The 19,318-nt window shown below is 38.5% G+C and overlaps 1 protein-coding gene across 1 annotated transcript in view; it reads right to left on the reverse strand.

Moving 5' to 3' along the window:
- The window catches only part of Eno (alpha-enolase), a 115,145-nt gene that overhangs the window by 90,471 nt on the left and 5,356 nt on the right, over nt 1-19,318 (reverse strand). The window contains exon 2 of the mRNA XM_090383451.1: nt 1,296-1,400. Within this exon, the coding sequence (XP_090239577.1) occupies nt 1,296-1,380 (85 nt within the window). The 5' untranslated portion in view covers nt 1,381-1,400. The remainder of the gene's footprint in view (nt 1-1,295; nt 1,401-19,318) is intronic.

Genomic DNA, 19,318 nt, shown 5'->3' on the forward strand with positions numbered 1-19,318 from the left:
CACTTGCTGGTGTTATGAACTCAGAAATTCAAGGTCTAGAATTTCTGTAAACATTAATACTGAAAGATGTTGCATACAATATTGGATTAGTGTGGAAGAAAGTAAGCTCAACAGAAAACTGCTGGGAAAAATGTATTGAAAAAAGAGATCATTTTATAATATTTTGGAAATATTTTTTACAACTAATAGAGACACAAAGAAATAAAGAATATTACTGCAAATTCTGTTCAACAATAACTACCATTAAGCTTGCTAGTGCTCTTAAAATCTACTGACTAGCAGATAAAAATACATTAAAAAGTAATCACCCTCATTTTTGTTAAAATGAGATATAACAACTAATATCACTAAGCTAAAAATAAACATGCCACAACTGTGACTTTTGTAGGAGTTAAATGTGCATCTTTTCTTTTTTCATGTATTAGTTAAGGGGTATTCTTGAACTTTCATTTTGTGTTATGACTTTGTTCTCCATAACTAAAGATTATTTACAGATGCTTCGTAAGATCAACGAAAATTCCTCTATCTCAAAATTTGAGTAGGCAAGGTTTCCTGAATTTATTTGTTAAAAAAAATAAATGCAAAAGGTATTTCCTCTTTGCCTTTAAAGTGGTGATTAGCATTAGTAGAGGTATATGATACAAGAAAGCAAGCCAAAATATACAGCATCAGCCAAAAAAAAAAAAAACCCCTAACCCATTTCACCCATCTATTCATCTCAAACGTTTGTCCAGTTCTTCCTTGAATTTATTTAAGCTATCAACTTCCACACTGACCAAGGGAAGTTTGTGCCAGCAATCAACCATCTGGCTACAGGCAAATTTCCTCAGATCCACTTTACAACTGTCTTTCCACAACTTAAATTTATGCCCCATCAGGTGTGCAATCTGATTACACTAGATCAAAGGAAATATAAATAGGGGGAAAAAAAAAAAAAAAAAAAAAACTGTGTCATTACATAATGATGTAGATAACTTTTTTTTCAGCAACCCACGTATAAAAATAAATGTAGGCACCTGTTGATCAATCAATAGTTTTTGGTGAATCTGTGTAATTTTTCCAAATTGATAATAACCATATAGTAATAAAGGTTGGGGGGGGGGGGGGAAGTCCACCTTTATATCGTTATATCTATTGGAAAATCAGCAATGATTTAAAATCGCCGCTAGTCAGGTATGCAGTGCTTGTAATGTCATTATAGTATAAAAAAATGCAACCCACGTGAAATATTACAAATAACTTTAACAAAGTCACTATGATTATTAAATTTATCTGAAATTCAATAAAACATTTACCTTTCTCTGTTGTGATGTCTACTTCCACTGTAGGATTACCACGACTGTCAAAGATCTGTCGTGCATAGACTTTGGAGATAGGCATGATCACGACTTGAAAATAAACTGAAAGGAAAATACTTTCCTTAAATGGTTGTAGCTGCCTTTCTTTACATGTATTTTATAAAAAAAAAAACACATTAAATCATATATCTGTTACCATTATAAAATCAAAGCTTCAGAAAAATTATTTACAACTGAAATAGATGCCAACATAAGCAATTATACTATTGAGTCCAAACAATTTTTACTGTAAGAAAAGCAAAAGGGCATCCTAATTAAGGTTGAGAATGGAAATCAGGATTCAAAATATTAAGCTCAAAAATTCACATTAATTTTTTTTTAGAACTAATAATAAAAAAAAAAAAAAAAAAAAAGAAAGTGAAAGCTAGCTATTTAAGGGTCATATTCATGTATAGCTCACTAATGGTACACAATGAGGCACCCAAACCCCTCAACTTTGACGTGGCAGTGAGGCATTGTGTGCCTCAGCAACCCCGAGAACTATGCCAGCAGTAGCCTAGCTACAGGCAGGACCTCCAAAGCTGGAAAGGTTGTGTGCCAAGGGCCAGACGTGATAGAAATATCTAAGAGAAGCTAACTCCAAGACAAATCCCTGGTAGTGGAACAGCAATGCTACCAATACCAAATTGTGGAAAATGAGATCAGAAGGGCACTTTCCATGAAGATACAGGCAATTATCAAGTTGATTCTAATGTTTGTAACACTGTTAGAGAAGGCAAGGGGGAACCACTATATTATGACTCCCAGACAACCTCTGCACAATGGAAGCCATTAGAGACAGTCACCAGCCCAGCAACCAAAGTGGTACCTATGGGCATGGAGCAGAAAAGCATATGCAATACCAGACAAGACTGACACTTTTCAGCTCTATCCCTGATAGGTCACAAAATTTTTCATTAAGAAAACTTAAGGAATGTTAGAAGACTACTAGAAATAGGAAAATTACCAACTATTGTGAAAGAAATGGAGGATGATAAAATTTCTTTATTGGGACTTGCAGAAACTCATTGGAGAGGAAAATGCCATCTTCTCACTGAAAATGGAAGCAACATTTTGTTGGACCTAAGTCATCAAGCAGAAACAGTAGCATTTATAGTAAACAAGAAATTTAAAAAATAGTTTTAGGATACAGACCTATGAATGGCAGAATACTGATGTTAACAGACACCATTCCAAAGGAGGATATTACAACTGTCCAAAGAGCCTTCACAAAAATAGGAGAGACAAAGCATGATGACCAGATAAGAAAGGTGCTTGGAAAAATGGGGCTAGGTCAGAGAAACTCCAGAGGTGAAAGATTGATTGAGATCTGCTTAGATAAAAAATCTGTTATAAAAACACACTTTGAGCATCACCCATGGACCACCCAAGAAAATAATTACAGAAACCAAATAGATTTCATACTGATTGACCAAAGGTGGAGAACACTTATTAATAACTAAAAAACACTCCCTGGAGCTGACTGCAATTCAGATCACAAACTACTCATAGCAGAATTAAACACCTTAAAATCACCAAAAGCAACAAATGCCCATGAATATTGAGATTTGACACAAATAGAATAAACAATGAAAGAGTTGAAAAAGAAATTAAAGTGATTTTACCATCATAATTATGGCTAAAGGCAAACCTTTAGCCATAATTATGACAGCATTTTTGGAGTTGGGAGAGGTCCCCATGAACTGGAAATGTGCAAATGTATCAATAATTAACAAAGGGTGGTGGGGGAATCCACTGGTTGAGTAATTACAGACCTGTTAGCTTAATTTCTGTTCTGAGAAAAATAAAGGGGTCTCTGGTTAAAGAAATAATGCAGGATTATCTACAGAGGAATGTACTTATACTGCAGTCACAGTATGGCTTTGTTAAGGAACAATCTTGTCTGACCAATCCAATTGGATATTACAATGCAGTAACAAAGGAACTGAATGCAAAATATAATACTGATATATACTTGGATTTCAGGAAAGCTTTTGATACTGGGCTGCTATACAAATTGGAGCAGTGTAGCATTAATGGAAAGTTACTGTTACAGATAAAGGTATCAATGAATGGGAGAAGACAAGTGTTGACTAATGGACACTGCTCTTTATGGACTAATGTTATTAGTGAGTCCCCCAGGCTTCAGTGCTGGGCCCATTGTTGTTTTCTGTATTTATTAATGATATTGATAACAGTTGGCAGGATGGTTAATGACAGTAATCAGATAAGCTGCTACAACAAGATCTAAACAAAGTAGGCTGAAGGTACGAGAAGTGGCAGTTGATGTTTCAAATCGAAAAATACAAGATATTGCATATAGGTAGCAGTAATTCCAGATTAACTTACCAACTACCCAACTCAGGGCCGTACAAAATGAAGATCTGAGAGTAATTGTGCAGTCAATTATGAAGTTCCCTGATGAGTGCAGACAGACTGCCAGGACAACCCATGGAGTTTTGTTTATGATATATAGGAACTTCGTTAGCAGGGACAAGGAAGTGATTATCCTGTTACATTTATGTAACAGGATAATGTATTTATGTGTTATAACATAATGGTTAAGCAGCATCTTGAATGCTGCATAAAGGTATGGAGGCCTCATTTTAAGAAGGAGATAGCTCTGCTGGAACACGTGCAGAGAAGGGCACGAAGATTGGTGAAAGAAATGAAAGGGTGGTCTTATCAAGACAGGCTTTAGTTCTGCAAAGTGAAATTAGCAAGGTAACCTGATCAAGGTTAGGCTTTGAATGGATCACACAAACTCAATGTGTGATTTATGAAAATTACAAAATTTTTACTCAAATTTACGAAAATTTGTGGGTCTCAACTACTCAAGTTGTCTGTTCAACTGCCTAATAAAGTTGAGACTTTAGGACATCCATAATTTTTTTTTTACATGTATAAAAATTTCATGTCATGTATCAAAATTTAGTTATTTGATGTTTCATAACCACTAAAATGTGTTGGACAAATGCTTCAGTGAATAACCCATTGTTCTATTTGAAAGTCATACAACCCCCATTACGTCAAAATTTTAACTTATATGAAGTAACCTTAAGATATTTCCAACAAAAAATGCATACGTTCACAAACTATCCCAAAATCCGCACCAATAAAAATAGAAGCAACTTACAGAAATTTCAGAAGAGAATTCAAAAGAGCTGCCATATCCATAGTAAAATGTGCACTAAAACAAAGGAAAACCTTCTACATTATATTCACAGAGTAAAAACAGACTTAAATCACTTGTTAAAGAAGATCTATGGAATACCTTCTTCCTACACCTACAGGATAGAATCAAATTTCATACTGAAATACTTACTACAAGGCATGAGAAAAAAATGGAACTCCCTTTTAAAATTACAGAGAACACAATCTGTAGGTATGCACGTAATAGATTATGTGAAAAGTGAATTTGTAACCAACCTATCCAACTATAACTTAACCAAAGACAAACCCAATCTTCTCTATAAAGACCTCAATTACAGTGTGACCCCAAAAACCGACCCCATACAACGAATATATAAAAAGAGCCCAAACAAAGAGCCTTATATAGCCACAGCGATAGTAAAAACTAATTAAACAAATAATGTGATAAACAAAAAACCAAATCTTACTCCAACAATTTCAAAAGAGGAATTTCAGTGCATCAAAAAATTAGCCACAAATAAAAACATCATAATTCAAAAGGCTGATAAAGGCGACTCAATATTAATAAACAAATCCGATTTCGACAACAAATTGACAAACCTCTTACAAGATACAAACACATAATAGGAAAAAGTCCTATCCCCACCATCAGATAAAAAATCAAAAAAGAACTAAAGCGATTATGCTCCGAAGAAAAGATGACAAGCAATTTGCAAGAGAACGTGTTGTATGGGCCTCCCCTCTCCATACAACACGTTCACCCTTACATATTTGGAGTCACCAAGTTATATAAACCAGACAAACCATTGAGGCCCATAGAAAGCTTGAACAATACATCAACAGCAAACTTAGCAAAATTTACGGTTGACATACTAAAACCCCCTAATGAATTATTCCAAATATCTCATTAAAACACGGAACTCCTATTTTCATCAATCAAAAATATAAAATTAGAACATGATGACAAATTATATTCCATCGATATAAAATCACTACACACACAAAAAGCTGTGAAGGCCGCTCAGGACGTTACGCAATGATCCCACACTTAAAAACAGAACAAAATTAGATATTTCTGATATAACAAACTTACTAAATATACTGTTATCAGCTAATTATTTCATCCATGAAGGAGAATTTTACCAAGTATATGGGGGTACCAATGAGCAGTTCCATAAATGGACATTTCTCTGAATTTTACCTCCTGGAAATAGAAAACCACATCATTTCCAAGTACTCTTCCCTATCCTTTAAATTTTATGTAGATGGTTGTCTGCTTACAGGCAAATCAGACACCATAAATACCACCTTCCATGAGTTGAATAATGAAGAAAACTGGTTACAATTCACAACTGAAAATGAAAACAACAGGATAAACTTCCTAAATTTAATACTAACAAGAGATGCAACCAAAATCAACACTAAAATATACCACAAACCTACAAATAAGGGTAATTATTTACACTTTGACATTGTGAGAGAGTCCACTCTCACAAAAAATCGTCGAAATTGTCACGAAGTCTCACAAAAAAAAAAAATCACACAAAATTGTCGAACTGGGCTATTAAGCCCAGTTCGACAATGCTTTCAGGTATTCATCTACAGAAGATGAATGCAAACAGGAAATCGACACACTTGAGGACAGATTTTCCAACTGCTGTTACCCAAAATGGCTCATAAATGGTGCCTTAAATACTGTCAGGAAAAAAAAAAAAAAAAACCACAGTAAAGAAAAACCAAATCAAGCACTAAAAAACAATGGATAGGGCTCCCGTATATTGAAATGTACCAACAACAGTTGAAAAAAAAAAAAAAAAAACTTCAAAGATTCCAGAGTAAACCTGGCATTTGGCAGCTAAAAGAAACTATGGACATACCTAAAAAAAAAAAAAAATAAAAAAAAAAAAGCTGCAAATAATAAAGAAAAAATAGCTAGCTACCAATTCGGAACTTATTTTTTTCCGAACGGAAAAAAAATAAGTTCCGAATTGGTTGCTAGCCACTTAGACACAGGACATTACCCTTCCTTTGAAAACACGATAATAATAGACAAAAAATTCAAGTTAGAAACCAGTGAGACACTAGCAATGAGATCAACAAAACATCAGAACATAAGCCCCCAATCCAGAATCTCTACTAATGGAGACGGATAGTCATGCACCCGGATTTCCGAGTGAAACCTTTTTTCCCCTTTCCTTATTTCCACCCTCCACCTTTTTTTCCAAAAAAAAAAAAAAAAAAAGAAGATTCTAAATCTGCAGTTTTAAAATTCCCAAACTATAAGTGTAATATGATTGGGTGGGAAAATTTTCCTTCTATCCTACTTCGCCTCCTTCCAACTACTCAAACACCCTCACCACGCTTTTAAAATACAGGTTATAAAAGACTGCCTAGGACACATTCACCCTACTTTGAAGATGGTATTAACGAAAAGCCCCCATAAGGCTTCAGGACATCTCCCATTATACTTATAATTCCTCCCCATGCATGATTTAGGACACAACCTTGCTTTTTCCTTCATCTCCCTATTAGATATATGTTATTTCGATGCCTTTCGAATTACATCTCACACAGATGCTGGTGTTCCCGAAAAAAAACCACAGGTAAGAAAATTCTTCTGCCTTAAAATATATTTCCAAAATTTAATACTCCAAAAATAGCACATACTATCCTTTTTGGAAAAATACAAAAAGTTTATTTTAAATTCATCTGGGAATGCAGATCCACTACAAGGAAAAATCAATATATTATTAGCATTTGTCCGACTTTCCGAAAATTAGCGGGTCTCGGCTACTCAAGTTGGCTTTCCAACAAGCTCAATGCTGAAAATCTGTACCTCTTTCTCAGACTATACACGTGAAGCGGGTATAAATTCAAATTGAGCAAGGATGGTTGCAGAATATATGTGGTGGGTTTTGCCCTCAACCAGCAGGTAGTTGAGTGTTGGAACAAACTTCCATCTCATGTTGCAGAGGTGGCGAATCAATATTCATCAAAATCCTTCTGATATCCTTTTGACTGAAGACTACAGGAGGCATTGAATGGAGAGTGTTGGGAATGGTGGGAGGTGTTTTACCAAGATCATTAGTACATGAGCTGGAAGAAAAATGGGATGCTAGCAGGTCAGCTTTATCCTTGGCTGAAGTGACAACAGAACCATCTGGTTTGGACAGAGGTGGGAGCAGAGATGGGCAAAAGTTGCGGCCAATAGCTTTGACAAGAGACCAGAATGCTCGGCTACCATCAGGGCAAGAAGCAAATTTTCTACTCTTAGCCTGTTCAAACTCAATTTTGGACTGATTAATAACTGCTTTACAATTGTTGCGAGCTTTGGTGTAGGCAGAAAATGAAACTGAAGAATTAGAAAGAAGCCAATTATGATATGCAACGTTCTTATCTTGAATAGCCTTAGTACATTTATTGGAAAACCAAGGTTTAGACAAAGGACGAGATTTTAAAGTGGAGTATGGAATAAAGGATTCCATTCCTACAAGAATAATTTCACTGACACGATCTGAGCAGACGTTGACATCAGAAGTTTTGAAACAGTAATCCGACCAAGGAAGAGAAATCTCGCAGGTCATCCCATTTTGCATTCTTGTAATGCCAAACAATACGAGGTTGGGAATAGCAATGAGATAAAGGCTATTGGAGAAGAGACAATCACCAAGTTGTGATCTGAGGTGCCTAAAGGACCACTCACTTTGACCATGTACTTAGAAGAGTTGCTTGTGAGAAAAAGATCAAGCGTGTTGGCTGTATGGTTAGGATTGTCCGGTATTCTTGTAAGTAAATGAACAATCTGTGCAAGGTCATTAGTAATTGCAAAAGCGTCAGCATCTTGACCAGCTGGGTTGGTGTGACTAGAAAACAAGAGCCAGCTGAAGTTGTGAACATTAAAACCACCAAGGAAAATTACCTCATTGTTAGGAAAGTTGGACTGGAGTAAATCAAGTTGCAAAGAGAGGAAGTGAAAGAGCTCCAAGTGTTTAGTGGAGTTGGGAGAACGGTAGAGACAACAGATGAATTTGACAGATGAGGTAGAGAGATTTTAAGCCAGAGAAGATCGAAAAGAGGATTCCAAATTACCAAGTCTCTGACAAGGAATATCTGAATGGACATATGCACAAGTACCGCCTTTGAGGAAAAAGGAATCATATACAGCAAATAATTTGAGCAACTGTGATGAGCGGTAGTTGAATCAACCGATAACTGAGATTCTGTCAGAAAAAGTATGTGGGGTTTGGCAGACTGCAAGTGGAAATGGACATTGTTGGTATCAGAACTGAAATCACGTATATTTGTGAAATGAACTAGGAAGTGCGAGAGGTTTAGATCTTTTTACAGATAAGCTTACTCTATTAGTTTGACAATTCATGGTGTATTCAATAGTAAGAAAAAGTGAGGGGAACATGCTGTATGAAGTAATGAAATTTTTGGATATGGTAAGAATATACCATATGCCACATCCGAAGCCTCCTAAAGAGTTACCAATAGGTTAGGTTCGGTGTACTAACTAGTGGCCGGCCTGCAAACACCGTTTTAGAGTTGTACCCTCAAAATGTAAGGAAGATTGGATCTCACCATGATGTCCACCATAACCTCAAAAGTCATCAGTCGTACTGTATAATGGAAGAAATTTGGAAGGATTGATCAGCACTTAGCCCTGGAGACTAAACATGGGTTCCACCACTTCAAGCCTCCAATAAGCAAAGTGGTGGTATTGCACTGGTTGATGCGTCATCTACCACCTAGTATTGCCTAATAACACAGAGGGGCAGCATTGCTCCATATGGTGTGAGCACCCACACCTCGACCCCCTACATTGGTTCACACCTGTTGGTCACCCACAGTGTGCTTGTGCACGGAGGTTATACTCAGAATTACTAACAGTCCCACCAGATGAAGGTGCAAGCAGAGGATATGGCTGTCACAGACCGCCTAGACTTTGCTGAAATTAGGTCCACTTTACTTCAATATCATCCAAATATCAGTTCCATCAGCATTTTAGACTCCAGGTAGCAAGCACAGCTTATCTAGCATATCTGAGAGAATGTCTATGACAACTTCAAGGACCAATCTACTGATAAAAGATCAAAGATTAGTGGAATGTAAGCACAATTCAAAATATTAAATACTTTTTTCAAAACATATGGTTTAAGTTCACCCCCTGTCAGAAATGCGATACCACTCATGTTATAAAAGTGGGCTATACTACTGCTAAGTTAAGGCAACACGAGTGTTTTTTTTTTTTGGGGGGGGGGGTCACAACATGGGAAATAAATTCAAATCTAGTGCATCTAAAAGAAAGAGGAAAGGTGAATTGGAGAAGAAACAATTAAGTGGATCACTTCTGAAATTTTTAGAGAGGCTGATCATGACACGAGTTTTAGTGTTAATGAAAAAGTCTAGATTATTCAGATTGTGTAATTAACTGAAAGCTAAAAAAAAAAAACAACACTGCAGAACACGCATTTATATTCATGTATCACTGTCAAGCCATCAACTAAAAGGAGATGGCAAGTTCAATATATTTTTGTTTTCATCAGTAATTAAGGAAGAAAAAAAAAAAAAAAAACCAAGATGCTCATGCAAACATCAATGTTATGGATGTCAGCCCAAAAAAATGTTCCATCAATAGTGATCCAGGTGAGTGGATTTTACCAGTAAATATGTGGGGTAATACACCAAAGACCTATATGCCTACATTTCAGTAGTGAAGACTAAGCATGAAATGAATGACAGAAGAAAACATTTTAGTAACTCTCATTACAAGAGAATTTTGAAAAATGTTGTGACACAGAACCAATAAATTGTTTGAATTCTTACTTTTAGAGTTTATATAAGTAAAAAAGTCTTTGCATCCTTTGCCAAAGATTTCTTGTAATCTACCTTCGCTTGCCTAACCTCCTTTTTATATCTGCCATAGGATTCTGTGTCACCTGATAATTTATATGCATCCTATGCATTTTTTTTCTCTGCCAGCATTGGATGATATATTAAAATTCTAAAAACCATTTATTGTTTTGCATGTTTCAAGCACAAGAGACCGCAACTGTATTATATAAAATTTGACTGAGAACCCATGAGCACTATGTTAAAAAGGCATGAAAATAATGGAATTCATAAAGAATCCATATCAAAACAGCTTTATTCAGAGCAATGGCAATTGGCAGAAGTTGTTGTTTTGGTTTTATTGGCGCATCAGCTACTAAGGCTATAATGCGCCAAGACCAGGTCATTTATAAAAAATTTTTTTTTTTTAAACTTTCAGTGACCTAATTAGTTAGGTCACTATGTCAAAATGTATAACAAATATATAAAAGAAACAAGTAAAAATTTTATATATGAGTAAAAATATTTATTGATTTTAAAAAGCTAAAAACAGCAGACATGCTGTCATTGTCAGATAAAATCTGACTGAGTGTATATGGCTCAGTCAGATGGTTAAAAGCGGTAAGACGGATATTGCTAAAATCTGAACATTTGATTAAAATGTGTCTAATTGATAAAGCTGTGCCACAAGACTCACACATAGGAGGGTCATCAGCCCTCAGCAAAAAAGAATGGGTCAAATGACTATGTCCAATGCAGGTCCGGGCAAGAACAACTTCCTCCTTACGATTCCTGCGCAGACTGGACTGCCACGGTTCAATTACAGGCTTTATTTGATATAATTTATTCGCAGTCTGTCTATTCCACGAATCCTGCCATTGGGAATGTATTTTCTCGTGTATTATTTGCCTGTAGTCTGTATAGGGGACTAACAGGCAGCGATTATTATTGGGAATTGCTGATTTGGCTGCAGCGTCAGCCAAATCATTTCCCCTAATCCCAATGTGGCTCGGAATCCAGCAGAAGCGGATGTCATATTCGCGTTCATGGAGAACGTGAATCTTCTGCTGAATGCTAGACAGAACTGGATGAGGATTATATCTCACAGAGATTAAAGCCTGTAGCATGCTAAGAGAGTCGGTATATAAAATGAACCGTTGATATTGGCATTCACTAATGTGATCCAAGGCTAACTCTACAGCGTGCAGCTCTGCAGTAAATATGCTGCATTCAGAGGGAATCTGCTCTGATATAGTCCTGTCTGTAAAGACAGCAGCAGATCCCACATATGATTCTGACTTCGAGCCGTCTGTGTAAACTGGCGCGAAGTCAGAATATTCAGTTCGGTGTGCTGAATGAAGCTGCAGGTAGACACATGATGGAGTGTCCGACTTTGCCCAGATTCTAAGCGACAAGTCGCATGCCGGGACACAAGCATGCCAGGGTGGAAAGGGTTGCTTTGATGTTTGGGCAACCTTGTCTACCTTGATATTAAGTTCATTGAGTAGCCGTTGGAGACGAATACCAAAAGGACGATTGGCAGTCTTACGGGTATTGTACAAGTTTTCCCATCGTGGCTCAAAAACGAAGGGCCACGTAGGGTGGTCTGGCAGGGATTTCAGTTTTAAAGCGTACTTTAGAGACAACTGCTTACGTCGAAACGATAACGGTGGTTCGTTTGCTTCGACGTATAAACTCTGGACAGGAGATGTTCGAAATGCTCCAGTAGTGATGCGTATAGCCTGATGATGGACGGGGTCCAGCCACCGCAGGACACTGTCTCGGGCTGAGGAATATACCTGGGACCCATAATCTAGTTTGGATCGCACAAGTGCACGGTAAAGCCGAAGAATGGTACATCGGTCTGCTCCCCAAGATGTAGAGGAGAGCGAGCGGAGAATATTAAGCCCACGTGTGCACTTTGTGCGGAGTTGACGAATGTGATCCAAAAAAGTTAGTTTTTTATCGAATATGAGTCCCAAGAATTTTGTGTTTGCTGCTACTGGAATAGCAATTTGTCCGAGCCTTAATTCGGGTTCAGGATGAAGATTACGCTTGCGACAAAAGTGTACGCAAACGGTCTTAACCTGAAGCCATTTGCAAGTGCCCAGGAATTCAGACTATCAATGGCTTTCTGCAGTTGTCTTTCAATAACCCTCATGTTGCACGACTGGCAAAAAATGCTAAAGTCATCAACATAGAGGGCACTGTTTACAGTTGGAGGAAGTTGTTCTGTGATGGAATTTATTTTTATGGCAAAAAGCGTGACACTTAATACTGATCCTTGTGGTACTCCCTCCTCTTGGTTAAAGGAGCGAGAGAGTGAGGATCCCACACGAACTTGGAACGATCGTTTGGCGAGAAAGTTTTGAATAAAAAAGGGGAGATGCCCTCTAAGGCCTAGGTTATGTAAATCTTTTAAAATGCCAAATCTCCAAGTTGTGTCATACGCTTTTTCCAAGTCAAAGAACACCGACACCAAGTGTTCGCGTTTTAGGAAAGCATCCCGGATGGATGCTTCCAATCTAATAAGATGGTCCAAAGTGGACCGGTTTCTTCGGAAGCCGCACTGGATGTTGGAGAGAAGGTCATTTGTTTCTAGATACCAAATTAAACGAGAATTAACCATTCTCTCCAGGATTTTGCACAGACAGCTAGTCAGAGCAATAGGACGATAATTGGTGGTGACTTTTGGATCCTTTCCTGGCTTGGGAAAGGCAAGAACGATTGCCTTTCGCCAGGAGTCCGGAAACTGCCCTTCAGTAAAGATTCTGTTATACAGAAGGAGCAGACAATCCATAGATTTTGATGAAAGATGTTTAATCATTTCATAATGGATGCCATCTGGTCCAACGGCACTTGCTTTGGAAAGAGCAAGGGCCCTTTCAAGTTCCAGAATAGTGAAATCCCCGTTGTAGGGATAAATGCTCTTAGATTTAAAGCTAAGTGCCTGTTTTTCGATTTTATATTTCAGGACCAGAAACTCTGGGGAATACGAAGATGTTGCAGAGATCTTGGAGAATGTTTCCCGAAGAGAATTAGCTATTGCAGTTGGATCTGCAATAGCGCATCCATTATAATCTAGGATTGAAGAAGGGTGGGATGTATATTTTCCCTTCATTTTCCGGATTTTATCCCAGACTACCTTAGAGTTGGTAGACTGGTTAATAGATGATGAAAAACGGATCCACGATTCCTTTTGACTCCGATGATGGATGTAGCGTGCTTTGGCTCGTGCACGTTTGAAGGCTATAAGATTGTTCGTGGTAGGATATCGGCAAAATATCCCCCACGCTTTGTTTTGAGCCTTTTTTGCTGCTGTGCATTGTGAATTCCACCAAGGTTTAGGAAATGGTGGAAACCGGGCTGATGTTTTTGGGACAGCATTAGCAGCTGCTTGGACAATTTTTTCTGTGATGTACTTAACTGCATCATTGATAGGCTCTTGACTGACCGTACTAAGATCAAAGTTTGCCTGGAGTTGGAAGGCAGTCCAGTCAGCCTGATCAATCTTCAACCGTGGTAACCTGAAGGGAAGACATGGTCTCCCACTGTGCAGCAAGGTTATCACGGGGAAGTGATCACTACCGTATGGATTCTCCTCCACTTCCCAGGTAAGTGAAGGGAGTAGAGAAGGGGAGCAGATAGAGAGATCAATGGCAGAAAAAGTACGGGTAGGCATGTGGAAAAAGGTGTTTGTTCCAGTATTTAGAAGGGAAAGGTCATTGTCATTGAGCATACGCTCTATGACTCGTCCCCTTCCATTGATGTTAGCACTACCCCACATGGTGTTATGTCCATTAAAATCCCCAAGAAGTAAGAAAGGGGGAGGCAGCTGCGTTAGAAGATCATCAAGGTCTGCCTGGGAGATGTCAGTCCCAGGTGGCAAATAAATAGAGCATACAGTTAATAAGAATCCCACTGAAAGGCGAATTGCAACAGCCTCTATGCTGGTGGTAATTAGCAAGGGCTGCACTGGGGTCTGGTTACCCACAAGGATAGCCACTCCCCCATGTACAGGGCCATCCGCAATTCTATCCTTTCGAAAAAATGTGATGTTGTGCATGGTGGGATCATCATTTGCCTTTAGATATGTCTCCTGCAAGCAAAAGCAAACTGGCTCGTGCTTTTGCAGGAGGGCCTTGATGTCATCTATATTTCGCCGGAATCCACAATTCCATTGTAGGAATTTGGCTTGGTGGGTCCATCAGGCGGCTTCCGAGGTGCTGAGGGCTTACTTTTGTCAGTCTTGGATTTATCTTTTTTGGGGAAGAATGGACGCTGTCCCGTGTCCATTTCCTCCTCCGCAAAGAGTTCCAAGACTGACTCTTCGGGTACCTCCTTCTGCTCGACATCCATCTTTTCTTCGGTATTAGGGGGGGCTTACCCTTTCTTATTCTTTTCTTTCATGACTACCTTTGTAATTTGTGGGGCATTAGGAGGTACCGATATAGGAGTGGCAGCTGATTGGTCCTTTTGTACAGGTTTTTGAGAACTTAATAGATACCGCGCGATGGGAGTGAAAGACTCCTTTGGAGGAATGGTCATGTCCGTCTGAGTTCCGACGGAACATCTCCCTGCTACCTTCTGGGCGTAGGTAGGTTTGTTGATATTCAGGGGTTTGACCGATTTCCTTGCCTCCTGGTATGATATGTTAAGCTCTGCCTTCAGCCGTTGAATCTCTTTTTCTTCTTTCCACCTCTGGCATGCTCGTGAGTAGGCCGGGTGTTCGCCTTCACAGTTAATGCAGGTGGGTTTTGCGGCTGAACATACTGTTGTTTCGTGGTCCTTTGCACCGCATCGAGCGCATGCAAGGACTCCACGGCAGGCCATTTGAGAATGTCCATACTTCTGGCATTTAAAACACCGTAAAGGGTTCGGAACGTATGGACGCACTGAACAGTTGATGTATCCAGCTTTAATGTCATCAGGAGGTTTCGGAGTGTTAAAAGTCAGGATAACGCTCCTGGTTTTAACAATTTTTCCATCCCTTCGCGCAGTGATTCTCTTGACGGCAATGACTCCCTGTGGTTTTAATTCGGAGCAGATTTCCTCCTCGGTTACGTCGAGAAGGTCCCACTCCGAAATGACACCTCTCGATGAATTGAGTGTTCTGTGTGGTGTCACTGTTATAGGGATTCCTCCGATTGATGTTGTTCGGAGTAGATGTTCAGATTGCTGGTCATTTTTAGTTTCAATTAAGAGGTCTCCAGAACGAAGCCTCTTAACTGATTTGGGTGAACCTGCTAACCCGTCTAACCCTTTTTGTATAAAAAAGGGCGACATTTTACCAATTGGTGTCTCATTGGTAGAATGCATAATTAGGAACCTTGGGACTGGCCCTGATGGTACTTCGGTTCTCTGCCTCTTTGTAGCAATAATGCTATCTGCCTCTCCGTCATTATTTTCAGATAGGGACCGGGTTGGGGCCCCTGAAGGAATACGTTTATCAGGATTCATGAAGGTTTTTAAATTGTTCAGTGCCCGGGCTCCCCACCCACCACGGAGCCCAAAGGGACGCCCACTACCCGGCATGCAATAAATGCGCTCGGGAGTGGGACGCCAGGGCTACCCAGACACTATACCCGCACTGCCGCCAGCCTGAATCCTGTCCCTCGGACCATGAGGGTAGGGGCGTGGCATTGACACGGTTGACCCTCGCAGGCGAGCCTACTAGCCGATTGATCCTAGCCGGGCCTTCCAGGACCACCCGTCTTGTCGAAGCAGGGGCCAAAGTGGTGTATTGAAGCTGGGCCCCTCAACCACCAGGATCCCCCTTTCCGAATTTCCACGGGTCGCAGCGCACGGCAAACACGCCGGATTCCATTGATGTAAGCCCGGAACCTAGGCTGTGGGCGTTGGATCCCAGTGATGCTAGTCTGGAAGTCCAGCAGCGTCACTGGGAGGTCCCTCACCACATACAGGTGCCCACGTCGAGGGGGCAATTGGCAGAAAAACCTCACAAGAACCAGTTATACTTCTCTGCAATAACTAGGTAGGAAAGGTAACAACTATCATACAACTTTTCACAATATAATATCTAAAGCTTTTAGTGGCCACAGGGAACATTATCCTTACATACTGCTCAAAAATTCTGGAAATTCTTAAGACTTAGTGATATTAATTTCACAAAATATTTAAAATTTAAGTTTAAAATCAAGTTAATAAATTAAGTTAAAATTAACATCAATTTTGTCAAAGTTTTAAGGTTTCAACAGGAAATCGCAAACAAAATCAAATATCTTAAGTATTTTTCTATATTGTTTAGATTGTATTAGATACAATGATTATGTGGAGCAGGTTTCTTAGATTCATCAATAGGGATAAAAGAAAAGTATATTAAAGAGCTTTTTGTGAGCTTTGTTGTCCCCTGAAGAGAGAAATGCTGTGAAACTGGGAGTTACTATTTTAAAAGAATTAAAACATCTTAGTCTCAATATAAATGCTTTCATCAAGACAAGATTACAACAGTAAAGGAAACATGTATATAATAGCCACCAATCTGAGAGTTTTTTTATGATTGGAAATGAGTTGTAATGTGTTCTTGGATGATATTGCTAAATCATTAAAAGGACAGATCGGCTTCTTCACAAAGATTATGCATTCTTTTCTCTAGGTCAGTGGTCAGCAACCTTTTTTTGATCTAATAATAAAAAAATTAAAAAAAGTGGAATCCGAAGAGCTGCACCCCAGATGGGAGGGGAGACTAAGAAATGGAATCGTGGGAAGGCGTTTTATTAAAAAAAATATATATATTTTGAAATATTTCTTATTACTGAAAAAAAAACATAATAAACATCCAATTAGGTAAGAATTAACGACTTTTGCTGCTAAACTTCTTGAGTCAGTCTCTCAACATCAGGCAAGTATGCCGTAATTTTCATCTTTTTAATGTAGTTCATGTTCGAAAATATTTGCTCACAGAAATATATCAAACCAAAAACAGAGTAATAGTAATCATGGCAAGTGATGCAAGAAAGCAAATGTATGAACTTATGTAGCATCAGCCAAAAAAAAAAAAAAAAAACACACACAACCATTCCCTCTAAATGTTTGTACAGTTCCGCCTTAAATTTAACCCATCAACTTCCACAACGATAGATGGAAGTTTGTTCCAGCAATTAACTACCTGCTGGCTAAAGGCAAATTTCTGCACATCTATTCTACAGCTGTCTTTCCTCAATTTGAATTTATGCCCCCTTAGTTCCGTAATTTGAACAAGTGAAAGAATCCCATCAGAATTCAGCGTGCTCAACCCATTCAAAGCCTTATACACCTCAATCAGATCACCTCGCAGGTGCCTAGTTTCCAGACACTGCAATTTGCAATTTAAGAGAAGTCCAAAAACAAATATTTTCAAATTTATATACATGTCCAGTAAGCTACTCCATTAATCAAACACAATTTGGTCTTGCTTTTTCAACTAATCTATTGCCGTCCATTTGTATTGAATGTAAGGGCAGCCTTTTGCCTCTCCAAATCCTCAATTTCAGTTTTAAGGCATTTTAGTCTTGCATTCCACATGACCTTGATTTTTAAGTCCTAACCACATTTCAAATTGTGCTTCATCAATTTCAGGGAATAGAGAAAAATTAACTCAGAAGTACTCACTTCTAGAGGTTTGGTTAAAAATAATGTCGCCCTTTCCTTTCTAAAATCTACAGCTAAATTTGGCATGCGTTTTGGCAATTGTTTGTTGAAAAAATGGCAAATTAATAGGATTGGGAATATTTTTAGTACCTCCTTTATATTTTTTTAACATTGGAAAATGTAATAATTTGCCACTTCCTATGTCTCCTTTAAAAACACAATGTGTTCAAACGAAAGCACTTCTTCCAAAAGCATAACTGCTGTGTTACCTTTTCCTTGTAATTTCTTATTTAATACATTTAAATGTGAAGTCACATCTGCCATAAAACAGAAGTTTTGTAACCAATCAGTGACTTCTAGCTTTTCATATTCAGCATCCATATCCTTCTGTATTAAAAATAATTTCCCTTCATCAAGACAAGCAGCAAATCGCATCAACACTGCACCTCTAGAAAGCCATCTAACATTGTTATGCATAAGGTCAGTATATTGACAATCAACTTCATCAAGAAGTTCACGGAATTGTCGATGATTAGTGGTCTTGCCATTATTTTATTGACTATCTTTATGACCAAATCCATCACTGCTGTTATCTCTTTTGGAAACATTTGCGAACAAAGTGCCTCCTGATGAATTACACAGCGAAAGGAAAATGCCCCATGCAAAATGTTTTTTCTAAGTATATTTATGAAACCTTTGTTCTCACCTCTTATGCTCAGGGTAACATTGATTGCAATACAAATTATTTTGTTCATATTAATTCCCTTATTTCTGAAGCATTCAGTAATTGCAGTTTCTACATACTCTCCACGTGTTTGTCCTGTAAGCACAGTAATTCAAGCAATTCTTCTCGGGGTCCTTCAGAATTCATAGGTCTGGGGATGCATAACAAGAAAAGGAGTGGCGAATTAAGTTTATTAACAGAATTAAGAATGCAGAAACCTACACTGCTATCTTTGAGGAGTGCCTGAAACCTGTTATTAGGGATCACCACACAGACGTCCAAAACTGCATTTTTCACAACATGACTCAGCACCTTGCCACACAGCAAAATTGGTAAGTTTTATGCTATTTAGATTTAATTATGAGCTTGTCTTGTCTCACAAGGCTTAAAACATACTTACACCAATGTTTTCCTTCGTTTTTCTCCCTTAAGGTGGTCATACCTCACAAATGCTGGCATTTGTGAGGTATGACCACCTGGCCTGGCAACCAGTCAAGATTTGAATCCTATTGAAAATTTCTGGTACATAATGTTGTCTAAAATTGCTCAGAAGAAGCCAACATGTAAGATTCAGTTGCAGGAGAGCATTGTAAGGGTGTGGTACCACAAAATTGGGCAACCGTAGATCCAGAAGTTGATTAACTCTATGCCAGATCATTGCAAGGCTGTAACTGCAGCT

The sequence above is a fragment of the Mastigoproctus giganteus genome, chromosome 10, assembly GCF_048544385.1.
Source record: "Mastigoproctus giganteus isolate SK-2022 chromosome 10, ASM4854438v1, whole genome shotgun sequence".
Classification (NCBI taxonomy): Eukaryota; Metazoa; Arthropoda; class Arachnida; order Uropygi; family Thelyphonidae; genus Mastigoproctus; species Mastigoproctus giganteus.